Source organism: Panicum virgatum, chromosome 3N (assembly GCF_016808335.1).
Source record: "Panicum virgatum strain AP13 chromosome 3N, P.virgatum_v5, whole genome shotgun sequence".
NCBI classification, from domain to species: Eukaryota; Viridiplantae; Streptophyta; class Magnoliopsida; order Poales; family Poaceae; genus Panicum; species Panicum virgatum.
In genome coordinates this window covers 66734813-66750461 of record NC_053147.1, presented here as the reverse complement: position 1 = coordinate 66750461, position 15649 = coordinate 66734813, and the positions used below count along the sequence as shown (strand labels likewise).

General features: G+C 49.7%; 2 protein-coding genes across 2 annotated transcripts; one reads left to right on the top strand and one right to left on the bottom strand.

The window, feature by feature from the left end:
• Positions 1-289: 289 nt before the first annotated feature.
• Positions 290-4905, bottom strand: LOC120666892 (serine carboxypeptidase-like 17). The gene is made up of 13 exons (XM_039946878.1): positions 4581-4905; positions 4251-4473; positions 4046-4168; positions 3828-3930; positions 2230-2267; positions 2052-2153; positions 1888-1968; positions 1640-1795; positions 1437-1508; positions 1102-1226; positions 883-996; positions 653-698; positions 290-540 (listed from the first exon to the last, which is right to left on the bottom strand). Exons 1-13 carry the CDS (start codon positions 4739-4741, stop codon positions 457-459), a joined length of 1428 nt encoding a protein of 475 aa, XP_039802812.1. The 5' UTR covers positions 4742-4905; the 3' UTR covers positions 290-456.
• A 6235-nt stretch (positions 4906-11140) lies between these two features.
• Positions 11141-14252, top strand: LOC120666893 (C-factor-like). The gene is made up of 6 exons (XM_039946879.1): positions 11141-11465; positions 11588-11743; positions 12839-12932; positions 13040-13122; positions 13261-13414; positions 13632-14252. The coding sequence occupies exons 1-6, from the start codon at positions 11349-11351 to the stop codon at positions 13862-13864; spliced, it is 837 nt and encodes a 278-aa protein (XP_039802813.1). The 5' UTR covers positions 11141-11348; the 3' UTR covers positions 13865-14252.
• Positions 14253-15649: the final 1397 nt, after the last annotated feature.

Genomic DNA, 15649 nt, shown 5'->3' with positions numbered 1-15649 from the left:
GCCGGGACGGGAAAGAATGGGTGCCCAAGGCCATTGAGGTCGGGAAAGAATGGGTGCTGGCTGCTAGCCAGCTTGCATCGCTAACTGGAGATTGCAGCAGGCTTTCTCAATGTTTCCCCACTTTTACTTACCTATAATACCACCTTGCTCACATGTTAGTTTTGTGGTTGAGCATAATTGTTGGTGATATATTGGAATTCGACATTCTTTTTCTTATTATAACGATACTCTTTAATGCTTAATAAAGCTCCCCGTGTCACAAAAAAAGGAGATAAAAAAAGAGAGCCAAAATGAAAGTGTAACACGTTTTGAGTGCAAACTTAATATTTGACGTGCTTTTATTACATTGATTAACTTACTTCGCTAGCTTTGGTTGTCATTTTACAGACTTAATGCACAGTTACAGACTGAATCTGGATCAGAAGTGCAGCCTGAGTTGGCAGGCACATCACTACATCAGAGAGGCTTATTATCCAGCCACCTTTTAGCCATAGCGAAGCATTCTTTGGGCCGATTCCCTGGAGCTTCATGGCGACCACCCTGCAAAAACAAAAAACCATGTTACCAGTACAATCCATGTGCAAATCATCGGACTAATCTGACGAAGGTGAATAGATCAAGAAAATTTGAGATAGAGAGAAAAAAGACAAACCTTCACTGTCGCGAAAGTGAGATTGTTGGCATATTTGATCGTGAATCTGGCCAAAAAAAAAGGTGAATTCTTCATCAGTTCAAGCAAAAATGCAACAGGGGAACGAACCAAGGAGATTGCAAGTGCTCCATCCATAAAAACATGAATGGAAGATGATGGCGCCACATGATGGTTGAGAGTGGAGCAAAGCGAGAACAATAGAATTCAAGGGATTCAGGAGATGACTTAACCCTGCAGCCTGGCCATCAAGGTGCCACGCCCTCCAGTCATCAACAATGGAGAAGTTGTAGGATCTTATCCATGCTTGTGTGCCCGAGAACGGTATAACTAGATCATGGTCTCCACTGCACTCACAGTACACCACTAAGCATGATGTTCATGGATGAAGATTTCGAATAGCATATGTGAACTTAAGAGATAGATGCTCCTACTGGACATCATGCTTTCACCTGTATACCAGAGCGCGGTAACCCCTGGTGGTGAGGTTGAAGTGGTACTTTATGCTGCTCGGAATATCGTAGGTGTAGGGGAAACCTGGACGCTTGCAACACCTGACCCATTCCTTCACTGTCCCCTGTTCATTAATGCTATCCTTTGGTCAGTAGAATCTCAGTCCCAAGAAATTCCAAAAAGAGTCATTAGCAGCTGAAAAGTAAACGGAGAGCTAATAAGCACGGATTCCTTAGTGTTGCAGAGCGAACAAGCTGGTGGAGGCAATTTGTGCTCTGACGAATGACGAGTACAAATTGAAGGCTTAGAAGCAAAAGATAAGGAAGTGCTTTACCTCCTTGATCCCAAGGGCAGCTCTAGTGGCATTGTCATTTGCCCAAAAGTAAGACAGGTAGTAGCGGTATTCCTGGGTTCCAAAGAAGCAATTTCAGGCAATGGTTTGTGATGAACAGCAGAGATCAATATTCTCATCACATCAATCTAGATTTGCATGAAATCGACAATCGACACGATGATTATTTGAGGGATAAAACTCACAAAACAACGGAAAGAAGGTTCCGCAGGTGGGTCACTAATCCGATAGTAGTGTTCCTCTGCTAGGGACTTCCTCGCTAAAGCATCTCTCCTCGGATTCAGTGAATCACGGGGACATGTCGGTCCCAGTATGTCATGGTAGTCGACTTCTGACATGAGCTGTGAAGAGTGAAGACATGATAAGGAGCTGATACTCCAGTCGATGATGACAGCCATTAATTCTGAAAATTAGCACAATAGATGAACCTTACATTGTGGATAGTTTGTAGCACGTCGGCGCAGAGCTTGTTCGTCGGACTCACGTAATCCCCATTGCAATTTGCCACCGCAGCCTTTGACAGATGAAAGCGAAGAAAAAAGATTAGTCAGTTGTCGTCCAAGTAGGCAAGTGGATCTGAATGAACAAGAGTGCTACCTCGTACTGCTGGTCAGATATGATTCCATGCGAATGAGCGTACGGAATCCGAGAGTTGGTGTCGATCTGGTCTCCGGTTACAGGGTTGCCGACTATATAGCCCTGCATATACAAAGAAACAATCAGTAGGGACAGCGAGTTCTCCGGTTTGTCGATTCGTGTGCTAGAAATTACATGCCTTGAGATTGATCAGTGAATGATGCATTCCTTCATTTCCTGCAGCACAGAAAATTTATCAGCAGAAAAGAACAATGGCGCCTCCAAGGTTGGAAAAGGGAAACTCCTGAACTGTGCGGGTCGGTTAACTTTGGTAACTTTAGTGCTATCCTCCATGCCGGTATACCATCTGACAATTTTCCCGCTAGCAGTCTGGGCAAGAAAACAAATTGACAAGATACGACGCTCCTTCCTTTGGAAAGGCGAAGAGAATGCAAATGGCGGCCATTGCTTAGTTACCTGGCCCACTGTCAACAGGCCGAAGGACATGGGCGGCCTTGGAGTTTTGGACCTTGACAAATTTGGTAGAGCCCTTCGTGTGCGATGGATGTGCCAGGAGTGGCATGCTGATAACAAACCTTGGTCCGGTCTAGAAATTCCTTGCACTGAGATGGATCGTCTCTTTTTCAATGTATCCACCACCATAACTATTGGCAACGGCAAGAAAACAAGATTCAGGCATCACGCCTGGCTAGATGGAGAGGCACCTAGAAATCTGGCCCCACATCTCTTTGAACTGGTACAAAGAAAGCACAAAACAGTAGCGCAAGAGCTGGCAAACAACTCTTGGATCAGCGCGCTACAAAATAAAATAACAAATACCACCCAACTTGAGGAGTTTGTCTCGTTATAGATCCGAATTCAAGGAGTGCCCCTAAATTCAGAGATTGAGGATACCATCACTTGGAAATGGACACCGGATGGCATCTATTCGGCGCGGTCAGCATATCGGGCTTAGTTTATCGGATCCTTTAGGAACTTCAAGACGGATCTCATCTGGCGTGCGAGGACTGAAAACAAGTGCAAAGTGTTTGCCTGGATTCTCATCCAAGACAAAGTCCTAACAGCTGACAATCTCGCGCGTCGGGGTTGGCCACATCAAGTCTCCTGTGCTCTCTGCAATGGACCTATGGAGACTGGTCAGCACCTCTGTTTACTTTGCCCTTTTGCCCAGGCAGTTTGGAACCAGGTCCTCTCTTGGGAGAACTGGACTCTCCCCCAACAGACCAATCCGGCAAATTTTGACTGCATTAATGTTTGGTGGGAGGAAACAGCAAGAACCGTGCACAAGAATCAGCGACGTGATTTCAACGGTTTGGTGATATACATTATGTGGAACCTGTGGAAAGAGCGGAACCGGCGTATTTTTGAAAACAAACTCCAATCTGCGCAGCAGGTGGCGGAAAGGGTAAAAGAGGATCTTGTGCTTTACAAGAGGTCTTTTAGTAACACACACCTTTAGTTTCGGGTTTCTTGTTTGAAGCACAGGGGGCTGTTTCATGTGTTTTTTCAGGGTTGTTCCTTTTTTTTCCGGTTCGCGGCCCGGTTATCGAACTTTGTATATAAGAAAACTCTTTTCCTTCTCTCTTAATTGAAAGGCAGAGCTCCTGCCATCCCGTTCAAAAAAAAAGAAGAAAAGAACAATGGAAAGGATAAAAATTAAGACCAAGGTCGAGTACTCTTCAGTACACAGGATCAGGTAGGCATATGACAGGGGTGAGGAAAAGAACAAAACAAGCGGCTCTTTCTTAGCAATCAAGACTAGACTTGAAAAATTACCTTCTGAGATATATTGCGCAATAACGGGCACCATCTTTCCTGCATAAGAGTCGCCAGCGACGTAGAAAGGGTTTGATTGAAGCCATGGGTGAGCATCAAACCACTGCACAAACAGAACTAGCAAGCTTTATTTTAACAGGCACATTTCTCTCTGTTTTTTTTTTCAACTTATGGATCAACGAATGTACTCCACGCCTCTCTGCGTGTTCTTTCCAGACCTTCCTCAGGAACGTGACGACCTGCCTAGACGACGAGACGTCCCCGACGTCGTAGCCGCGGGGGTCGCGCGCGTACGAGAAGCCTGAACCCACGGGCGAGTCCAGGAAGATGATGCTCGCCACCTGAGATCCATCGATCGGCCAATTTGGTCATCACCAAATCGCAATTCCTTGCACGCATCACTGAAGAATCGCAAGTTCTCACCCGCGTCCAGGAATCCGGGCTGTAGACCAGCCGCGGCAGCGTGCCGTCGTAGGGTTCGAGGACGAACTTGACGGGCCCGATCTCGTAGGCGAGGCCGCTGAAGGCGGAGCACCGGGGCCCGCCGGTGAGCCACACCAGCACGGGGTCGGTGCCGGGGCTCCGCTCCGACTCCACGAAGTAGTAGAAGAGCTCCGCCCCCGTCTCCTCCTCCACGCCCACGTACCTGCTCCACGCAACAATAATGGCTTGGCTACCTGGTATGTGAATCGTTCAAGCAGAGAGCATGCATGGAGCGTGGCGGTGGGGGATCACGACTGGCGTAGCACCCACCCTGTCTCCAAGTAGAACGGCAGGGGGCCGTGGAACCCCGGCAGGCGAGTGACCACCGTCGTCGCCGCCGCCCGGGGGAGCGGCAGCAGGAGGAGGAGAAGGCAGCTGGCGAGGAGCGGCGTCAACGGCGGCGACGAGAGACGACGATGGCGGAGCCGCATCCCGGAGAAGAAGCTTCGTCCTCGAGGCCGATCTGGGATCGGAACTCGGAGAAGGTCTCACCTACGACGGGCACGGGAAGAAGGCAGCGAGGGGAAGGCGCACGTGGCGGCGATTGTCGCATGGAGCAGCTAGCCGACAGCGCAATGAAGGAGGCCATGGCGACGGACGGGGAGGGCCCCTCCGCCCTTGCACAGTTCGGAGGAGAAGTAATTGGCGCCAACTACCAAGCGGCCCGCGGAAACAAACGACGCTGCCAGCGCAATAGCTCAGTCAAACATAATCCGATAATTATAAAAATTTTACAATAACTCAATCTTATAATGATTAGTCCACCATAAAATTTTCATCATAGAGACTATAACTATAAATTAATTACAGAAAAACATATATCTAAAACTACAGGAAAAAATTGTACTAAAGAGTATCATATAATATGTTTAGATCTACTTAAGTGGAGTTCAAAAAAAATTAGATTTTTTCTTTTATGATTTTTTTGGTGATTTATTGTGATTTTTCAAAGATTTAATCAAAATAAAAAATAAAAAAAATAGAAAAACCGATGCCACCTCACCCTCAAACCGCTCAGGGAGGGTATTTGAACGGTTTTGTGAGTCTGAGGAGACTGGACGGACGGTTTTGTGGTTCAGAGAGGAAAATCAAATTCGGCTCGAAATTGAGGGAGGCAAAAAAACACTTTTTCCTTCTTTTTTTTTTACTTCTCCTCAGTTGGCCCAGTGGAAGCCTATCCCAGCCAAGGTTAATCTAACCGGTGGGAACCGGTCCGGTTTGACCGGTTACCGGTCAAACCGGTCCGGCCCGGTTCCGGTTCCGGCCGGTACCCAACCGGCCAAAATTCAAATTTTAAATTTGAATTCAAAAAATGAAAAATTCCCAAAAAATTCCTAAAAATACTTCAAGGTGTGATGAATCTAATGGTGTCAAATTTTCTCAAAAATTCATTCATTTAGTATAGTTTGTGAGAATTTAAAGTTAAATCAAAAAAGAAAAAGAAAAAAAATGGGCCGGCCCATGAAGGCCCACCGATCAAACCGGTCAAACCGGCCGGTAAACCGGTCAAACCGGTCGGTAAACCGGTAAAACCGGCCGGTAAACCGGTTGCACGGGAGCGTTTGAATTTCAAACCGGTCAAACCGACCGGTAAACCGGTAAAACCGGCCGGTAAACCGGTCAAACCGGCCGGTAAACCGGTCGGAACCGGTTGCACGGGAAAATTTGAATTTATTTGAATTTGGATTTGAATTCAACCGGTTTCCACCGGTTACCGGCCTAACCGGTCCGGTAAACCGGTACCGGAGGGCGGCGGTTACCGGTTTCCGGTTGGGAAATAAAACCCTGATCCCAGCACGGAGCTAACACGCCATCCTCTCCAACCAGAAGACCAAGTTCCTCTTATCAACTTTAATTCTCTAATTCTTTGGTTATTTTTAATTTATCATTTTGATCTGGATAATTATTTTGTTTGTTTACTTTTTCCTATATATGATGCCCACGTGGCTAGCGTCGATGAAATGGTAAGCACGGTCTGCATGAGATCCTTCTCCCAACTGGAGTATATAGTACCTTGTTTACACTGATGGAACGAACATCTGTCTCTGCAGGCATCAGGCTTCAGACGATGAAACCAGAGATGCCCGGCTGTTATACTGTAATGGTTACTTGATTAATTTCCCTAGCAAGCAATGGCTATATATAACATCATGAGAGGTGGTTCTACTGTAATGGTCACTACCGGAAACTGCAAATATGCCATGTGCCAAGCGGTTTGCCGAGTGTCGGCTGCGCGGCACTCGGTGGACCTTGGTTCTTTGCCGAGTGTCGGACAGCCGGCACTCGGCGAAACCGCCATCACCGTAACCACTATGGAGACTTTGCCGAGTATTGTTTGGCTTTTGATGAAAAGGCACTCGGCAAAGTTGTCTTCGCCGGCACTAGCTTTGCCGAGTGTTTCTGGCACTCGGCAAATTAGTGTTTATTTATTATTAGTTAAGTATTGAACTTTGTCATTTACAAAATTTAGTATTTCGTCAACGATGCAATGAGGGAATGAAGCTCAAGACGTATTTCAGTACATGATTTTTTTTATTTCATGTTTATATGCAAAATTACTCAGAGATTTATGCATGATGTTGAGGTAGAAATATATAATTGTGAGAAGCTCATAGAATATTAGAGAGTATGCATGAACCATGGTCACAATGCTTCTTGGTGAAATATAGAATACTCTAGAAATTAGATATTTGTATGGTTAGATAAGTATGAAGAAAATTTTAGAGTTAGATATTTGTAAAGAAGTCTGCAAAAGATGAAAATATGAAAAAAAATCATATAAGCCATGGAGTCCTATATATAGCGGTACTCCCCTCTCCTCTTGCTAGACCTGGGCATGGGCTGCCCGACCCGACGGACCCGACCCAACCCGCCCGAAAATAGCCCGACCCGACCCGACCCGAAGAGTTTAATGGGCGGGCTCGGGTCAAATTTTTTGACCCGGTATGACTGACGGGCCGGGCACGGGCTAAAAATTTTGACCCGAAACCCGAAAAACCCGAAGGAACCCGACATTTTACATAGGCCCGGCCCGACCCGAACCCGAACCCGACCCGACCCGACTGGCTGTCGGGTCGGGTGCGGGCTCAATTTTACGGCCCGGCCACCGGGTCGGGTCGGGCACGGGCCGCTAAAAAAAACACCGGGCTTTTTTTGGCCCGACCCGAACCCGACCCGGCTTGGTGGATGCCCAGGTCTACCTCTTGCCATACCATGGCATAAAATGTCTCATGTAGGAGATGGCAAGATTGCCATGTAGTGTAATAGTGTCATGGTAGGGTAGCCACATAAATAGTGCAAGAGTCATGTGTTGTAGTAAGTTATGGTGAATAAAGAGTTGAGTTTCCATATAGAGTTGGTCTCTGATATTAGTGTTTAGGTGAAGGTCTTCTTAGTGTAGTGTGGGCATAGGGCTCACAGAAGAAGTGATATCAAACTATTTAGGTATAACTTCTCGAAAGTCGGTGTCAAGGTTAGGGGCACGGATTTCTCAATACATGGTATTTATAGAACCGCTAAATGGATTAGCTAGGTTATAGCCCGCTATACCCGCTATAGCCTTTCTTAGCTTTTACAAACACCAAACCTTTCTTAGCTTTTACAAACACCAAACGCTAAATGCATTAACCCACTATTTCAAACACTGGGCCACACTCCTTTCCGCAACCTAGCCGCCGCCGCTGCCGTCGCCATGCCAGAGAGAAGGAGAAGGAGAGAGAGGAGGAGAGAGGGAGAGGCAGGAGCGTGGGAGATGTTTTCGCTGTGCTTGGCGCGGGGCGGGGCCTGTCGCGGCGGCGCGGAAGCTGAGTGGGGCGTTGCTCCAGCGGGAGGGTCACGCGCAGATCCAGATCTAGGAGGAGGCGCCCCGCGCGCTCCAGCGCTCCGGGGAGGCGGGGCATCTCGCGGAGTATCCGATTGGCCTGAGCGGCCTGATCCGCCGCCGTTACGGCACCGGACCGGCACTGCCTCGCTCCTCCTCCTCCGACTCCGCCACCGGCGAGGAGGCCGTCGACGCCTCCACCGCCGTCGACGACTCCGCCGCCGCCGACTCCTCCGCCCACAAGGAGGACGACGACGACTCCGGTTGGGAGTTCGATGTTTGTGAGGACTTCCTCAAGTCCCACGGCATCGACCCCCACAACAGCTGGGAGACGCGCGGCGATCCTCCAGGGATCCCTGAGGCTCAGGGTCATGACACATCGGCAAGGACCACAAGGTGGTCATGACCTCGTGCTGGAAGGATGAGCACGACTTCTGGCTTCCCGGCTTCATCAGCCTTAGGGGTAGACCTGGCACACTACACCTAGTGGTAGATGTCGAGATCTACAAGGAGGGGGAGGAGGATGGCGAGGAGCGTGACTTCCCACCTTGGATGTTCCAGGAGAAGGATGGCGAGGAGGGCTATCTAAAGGGCTCGAATCCGGTAGTGTCACTTGCATTGCATGAGAGGCTATACATAAGATTGTGTCGATGATTGATCAGGTGAAAAGAAGCTCCTGATTCTTATCTCCCACTCTCTTGCATTACGGAACTTGCCATTTCAGCTGAGAATTAATATAATATTCCATCTATGTGTTGCAGCTCTCACAGGAGACAGAGATTGAAGGAAAGATGGTAGGTGTGATGGGTTATTCGTCTACCTAAAACTCTATATTTTTCATGCACGACTTGTGTGTGCCCGTTGGTTCCGTAGGTTCTAAGCTTCCTCTGGCTCTGAGTGCCTTTCATCTCCGTAAGCACACAGACACTGTGTTTCTCTAACTCTGAAGTATCGGTATGAATTATATTTGTCAATATATAATTTTTTATTGTAAAAATTATATAACTTTCAATTTAGCTTAAACAATTGTGATTTGAACCTCGCGTGTTATGATTAGCAAGTTTAAGGATCTGAATATGCAACTTAAAAATTTGGGGATCGGGATGACACCCGAAGTCTAGTTCGAGGGCTGCGGTGCATTTTACTCTGTATAATCCAAGCATCCTTCACATTTGCTGCAGATTCACCATGTCGGCCATGCCAAATTTCATCTAGCTCTCCATCTGTTTGAAACACGAGGGTTTGTTCGCTGTCTAGCGGAATTGCAGATCGATTAAATATCTCTAAGTCTCAAAAAATTTCAAAAAAGATAGTAGAGATATATATTGGAGCACGGTGAGCCTAAAAGTAATTAGAGCTCATGAAAATATTTTTAGAAGCTTCTAAAAATTAGACTTAACTCCAGGAGAATGTGAAATTATATTTTCACGAGCTCCATTTATTTTATTCAGGTTTGGTTTAGATGTGAAATGCTAATCCTTTTAATTCACACACACACACACACACACACACACACACACACACACACACACACACACACACACACACACACACACACACACACACACACACACATGAAAGAAGAGCTTCAAAAGTGAAAATGCAAATGTGAGACAAATTAAAGTCTACTGATTAGTTCAGGTATCACCAGCAGTCCAGCACCCAGGAATTGGAAAGGATTAAGAGAAAAGAAAAGCTAATCTGATGCAGGTACAGCTAGCTAGATAGACATATCTACAACTAGCAGCAGGTAGTAATGCGTTTGGACAATTAGGCAGGCAGATATACCCAGGGAGCTAGATAGAGCACCTGACGCAGCTAACAAGCACACCCCCAACGCACTCAGCAGTTGCAGAGTCCCTATCACATTAACAGACATGATTTGGTTCAGACACGGTCCACCCAGTCACCAGTCTAGCTCTAATTGGGCCTTGTGTGTTGGTTGTTCCCCTGTCGTACACAACGCCTTGTGTGTTGGTGCGCTTGCTTTTGTCAGCAGCACATACAGGTTGAGTAATTTTCTGGCCAAGATTATTGTTGGGCAAATTGGTTGGATCATGAAATTCTTCAGATTCTTTTTCTCTCGAAAAAAAGCCTCTTTAGATTCTTTTTTTTTCAAAAAAACTTCTTCAGATTCAGCGAAATGCAGTACTGTCAACAAAAAGACCCAAGTTTTCTTTGGAGATTTTTACGTGCTGACGACTTCAAATGAAACTGGCGCGACGAAGCTTTGGGCCTCAGAAGGCTCAGAACAGATTACGGGCCCCAGTTTGTCGGAATGCGAGGCGAGACGGAGACGATGATGGGTCGCGGGGGACATGTGTTGCTTTGCCGACGCGTACATGGGCCTGGCGGACGGGGAGAGTCAGGGTGGCCCATGCTCTCTCTCCTCGGTTGGCCCAGTGGAAGCCCAGCCCAGCATGAATGGTAAATGTGTTTTTGTTCGTCTATGAATAAAGATAAGAGTTCGCCACACGGTGCAGTGTCCATGTCACATGAACAGACATGATTTAATTCAGGCACGGTCCAGCCAGTCTAGCCCTAATCGAACCTTGTGTGTTGGTTCCCCTCTCGCACACAAGGCCTTGTTAGCTTGGGCAGAAGACTGCTGGTTACCTGGTGCGCTTGCTTTTGTCAGCACCACATACAAGTTGAGTAATTTTCTGGCGAAGATGGTTGGGCAATTGCTTGGATCATGAAACTTCTTCGGATTCTTTTTTTTTTCGGAAAAACTTCTTCAGATTCTTTTTCTTTTTTTTTTGCCAAAAAAGCTTCTTCAGATTTAGTGAAATGGAGTACTAGCAACAAACAGGACAGACACCCAAGTTAAGTTTTCTTTGAAGATTTTTACGTCCTGATGACACCTGAGTGCTGAGGACTGCCAAAAAAAAACCCTGGCGCGAGGAAGCTTTGGGCCTCAAAAGGCTCAGGACAGATTACGGGCCCAGTTTATACGCACTGGTCATACATGTCCTTTGGGCCTCACAGAGGGAGAGAGAGAGAGAGAGAGAGAGAGAGAAGGAAATGGGGAGTACGTGTCCCACCGTTGAGCCATGAGAATCCCCGACCCGAGCACGGGCGCCACCATTACTGCGCAATCCGAACGCAACCACCGCTTCAATCCTTGTTGAATTGCGATTTGCGAGCGAGCTCGTGCCATGATCTACGAGAACGAGAGATCGTGAAGGAAGTAAAGGCGGGCGGCGCCGAATCCGCCGATGAGGGGAGGAGGAGCAGCGATGGCGAGGCTGGCGGTGGCCGCGAGGGCCTTCTCCTCCGCCGGCGGCGGCGTGGCCATGGTGCAGGGCGCGTCCCGGGGGATCGGCCTCGAGTTCGTGAGTCCTCCGCCTGCTGCTACCCACATCCCTCCCCATCTCGCCTTCTCCGCATTTCGCCCCCTCCGGTTCCCCCGTATCCGCGATTCGCCTCACCCGCTGCCATGTCGATCTGGGGGCAGGTGCGGCAGCTGCTGCGGAGGAGCGACCAGGGCCGCGTCGTCGCCACGTGCCGCGCGCCGGGATCCGCCGCCGAGCTCCAGAAGCTCAAGGAGGAGCACGCGCCGGGGCGCGTCACCGTGCTGCCGCTCGACGTCACCGACGAGACCACCATAGAGGTACGCCGTACGCGCACAGCCTCGTCCTGCGAGTTAATAACACATCGGTGGTGGTCAGCAATGGCAATGCTGCAGTCTTAGGAAATTTATCCGATTCAGTGCAGTGAGTATTCAGACGAAATGCTCCTGAGTAAACTGTCGTGTCTGTCAACAACCTGACGACTGACGAGTTTTACCAACCAATGTTCAAGAAAACGCTAGGCGCTAGGCAGGCGCTAGCCTACTGACTAGCGCCTAGGAAGATTAAACGTAGATTAAACGTGATTAATCGTTTGTGTGTTTTTTTATTTTTGTGCTACTGAGAGCAAAGATTAGTAGTAACTAGTAAGTACTAAGTAATAATCTATGTTACCCGGACACGCCTGGAAGCCCACGTATCGCGTATCTGCCCGTTTTTGGGACACAGCCCAGCCCACAAAGTAGTTCAGCCTCCTATCCAGCCCTTGACCTAGCCCCTCACGGGCCACACGGTCACGCACAGGCGCACATCACTCCCAACCTCAACGGATGCACGCAGGCGCCGCCCGACCAAGCGCCCGCACGAGCGGCGCCACCCGCCGGCAAGGAGGAGCGCCGGCTGCAATCTCCGGTGAGTTTCCCCTTTCCCATTCTCGTTGTCCTCTCTGATTTCCTCCTCCCCGAAGCAACCCGCCCGTTCCGGCCGTTGCTTCCCCGCAGCTCCCGCCGCCGCAGAAGCAGCAGCTGAGTTGACTCCGCCAGCCACCTCCTCTCCTCCTGCTCCGGCGCCGCCGTTCTTGTTTTGGCGCGCAGTCCGCCCGCAGCCCGCACTTTTTTCCCGCGCGAGTGCGCGTTCTCCCGCTCGCACTTTCTGCGCGCGCGCGGCCGCCGCCCGCCCGCCCAGCGACGCTTAGCGTCGTTTTTTCACGCGTACACGCTGCCCAGCGCTTAATTGGGCGCCTAGGCCCTAAACGAGACGTTAGGCTTCCGTTTAGCGTTTAATCTCGATTAAACGACGTTTAATAACGTTTTTTTGAACCTTGTTACCAACATTGCCAACTGATTCTGCTTAGTTTTACTGTTCGCGGTGCTATTAAACGGCTGTCTAATGTGCGAATTTCGTTTCTTCCGTTGCAGGCCGCTGCGGCCTCGATTCAAGAGACACACGGTTCTCTTGACCTGCTGATCAACTCCACCGGCATCCTTTCTATCCCAAACGTGATACAACCAGGTGGATCCTCTGGCTCGATCGCATTTGAGCACAATATTCAGATATCTGCTAGCATCAATTCCCCAGTAACTTATCTGAAACTAGGTTCCTTCTGTTTCCTGTCACAGAGACTACACTGAGCAAAGTTCAGAAGTCGTCCCTGCTGCTGGCGTATGAAGTGAATGCAGTCGGCCCAATCTTAGTGATCAAGGTGAAATTCATTGCTTGGCCTTAGTGCCTTACAGTCTTCTGTTTCTTGTTTTGTTCGTATCAACATTCTATTTTGCTTGTCATTGCGGCACACTTACAGTGATGTCTGAATCGATCCTTTTTTTTGGTGGTTGATTAGCACATGTGGCCACTGCTGAAGATTGGTGGTCGCTCCGATACTGGGAGAGGATTCTCATTGGTTGCAAACATGAGTGCTAGAGTCAGTTCGATAGGAGACAATGGTCTGGGAGGCTGGCATTCATACAGAGCTTCCAAAACGGCACTGAACCAGTGTAAGTGAACACCAAAAGAGGTTCCATCCTGTTCTCTGTTAGTTTCTCACTATCCTGCTATGCACACTAATCTTGTCATAATGGTACTATATTGGTAATCTCCGTTCATGCAATGTTCTGCGTACCATTTCATCTTTGAATAATCCAGTGATTGTGCAGCTATAGAAATTTGTTTGACATGGTTTGATTCCTGAAGTTATTTGCTCATGCCATGCAGTGACGAAGACTGTGTCAGTAGAGTTTGGCAGGAAGGACAACATCACCTGCATCCTGCTACATCCAGGAACCGTGGACAGTGACCTCTCACGGCCCTTTCAGAGAAACGTCCCCAAGGATAAGCTCTTCACAAGAGAATTCTCCGTGCAGAAGCTCCTCTCCATCATTGACAGCGTCAAGAAAAGCGACAATGGCAAGTTCTTCGCATGGGATGGCCAAGAAATCCCTTGGTGACTCGTGATCACTGTTTCAGCCAGCAGCATACAGGTCAACAATGAGAACAGATTTTCTTTTTGCAAAGTGTTGCCCTGTTATCGACCGTTCCACGTTATCGCTCCGGATCTTCCACAAGTGCATGCGACCACATTCAGAAGTCAGCTGTTGTAGAACAAGAAGAACCACAAGCAAAACATGGCGATCGGTTTTCCATTCACTTTCCGGCTGCATAGGAAAAGATGTGAATGTTTGCTGATGAGTGATGACGCAAATTTTGTTCAATTTTATTTGAGTCCTTCAATTCTGGGAGTTTTTGTCATTCATGATGATGATGATCCATCAAGCTACTCTTGACATGTGAAGGCCTCGAGAGAAGTCAATAGTATTATTTGGATATTACTACCCACCTAATGCGCGTTTGACCCAAAAGGAACTGGAGAAGAGAGAACACGTTCGAGCCACAGCCACCAACGAAGACTGGTCATACTGTGCACAGCCTTCTCAGCCGCCGGTGCAATGGTCAGAATGAAACTTTGATAAATAATGGGTAAAGTCCATTTTTAGCCATCAAACTCTTGCCTTGGTTTGCTTTTAGCCATCGAACTCCAAAACCGGGTATCTTCGACCACTCAACTATCAAAACCGTTCACATTTGGCCATCCGACTGTTTTGCAGGGCGTTTTTCGCTGACGTGTACACCACACGGCAGTGGGGCCCACCTGTCAGTGTTACCTCACTCTCTCTCCTCTCTATATCTCCTTGCTCCCCTGGCTGACGGCGAGGCGGCGGCGCGAGCGGTCCGGGCGGCGACGTTCACACCCCTGCTCCCCTGCTCCTTTCGGCGGCATCCCTCCCCGCGGCGACGGAGTAGCTCTAGCAGTGGAGGAGCGGCAGCGACGGCGCGAGGAGGGACGGCGGCTCCAGCGTGGTCCGAGCACCGAGCCGGCGAGCTCCGCGCCGCACGGGCGGGCGAGCTCGCGGCGGAGCGGGGGCCCCTCTTCCCTCCCCTATCTCGCCGCGCCTCCCTCTCCCCTCCACCCCCATCTCCTGCGCCGAGCGCTCTTCTCCCTCCGCGCCGGATCGAGCAGGGAGCTCCTCCGCCGCGCCTCCCTCTAACTCGGATTCACGGCGCGGCGGCGAGGCGAGGCACCATGATCCCCCTCCCCAACTCCCTCCGCCGGCGAGGCGGGGCACCCGTGGCGCTCCTCGGCAACGCGGAGTTGCGTCGCGCGATGGTCGGGCCCGCTCGCCCGTGCGGCCATCACCGAGGCCGACCTCGAGCTCGCCTGCGGAACGGAGGCGCGGGCATGGCGAGTGGAGCCGCGGGGCCGCCCTCCCTCCCTCGATTCACCGCGGCGGCGTCACCAGCTCGTGCGCGGGCGGGGCGGGCACAGCGTCGTGGAGCTGCGCGCGGAGCGGCGGCTGCACGGCGTGCGTGGGAGGGAGGAGGGAGGAAGAGCAGTCGGCGGCGGCCCTCCACTCCCTCCTCTGCACGCGGCAGCTCCCCTGGTCGCCCTCCTCGACCGGCACAACGCTTCCTCGGCCCAAAGCCGTAGCCGCACGCCGCTCAAGAGAGAGAAAGAGGGAGATATAGAGAGGAGGGAGAGTGAGGTAACACTGACAGGTGGCCCCCACTGCCACGTGGCGTACACGTAAGCAAAACCGCCCTGCAAAACAGTCGGATGACCAAATGTGAACGGTTTTAATAGTTGAGTGGTCGAAGATACCCGATTTTGGAGTTCGATGGCTAAAAGCAAACCGAGGCCAGAGTTGGATGGCTAAAAATGGATTTTACCCATAAAT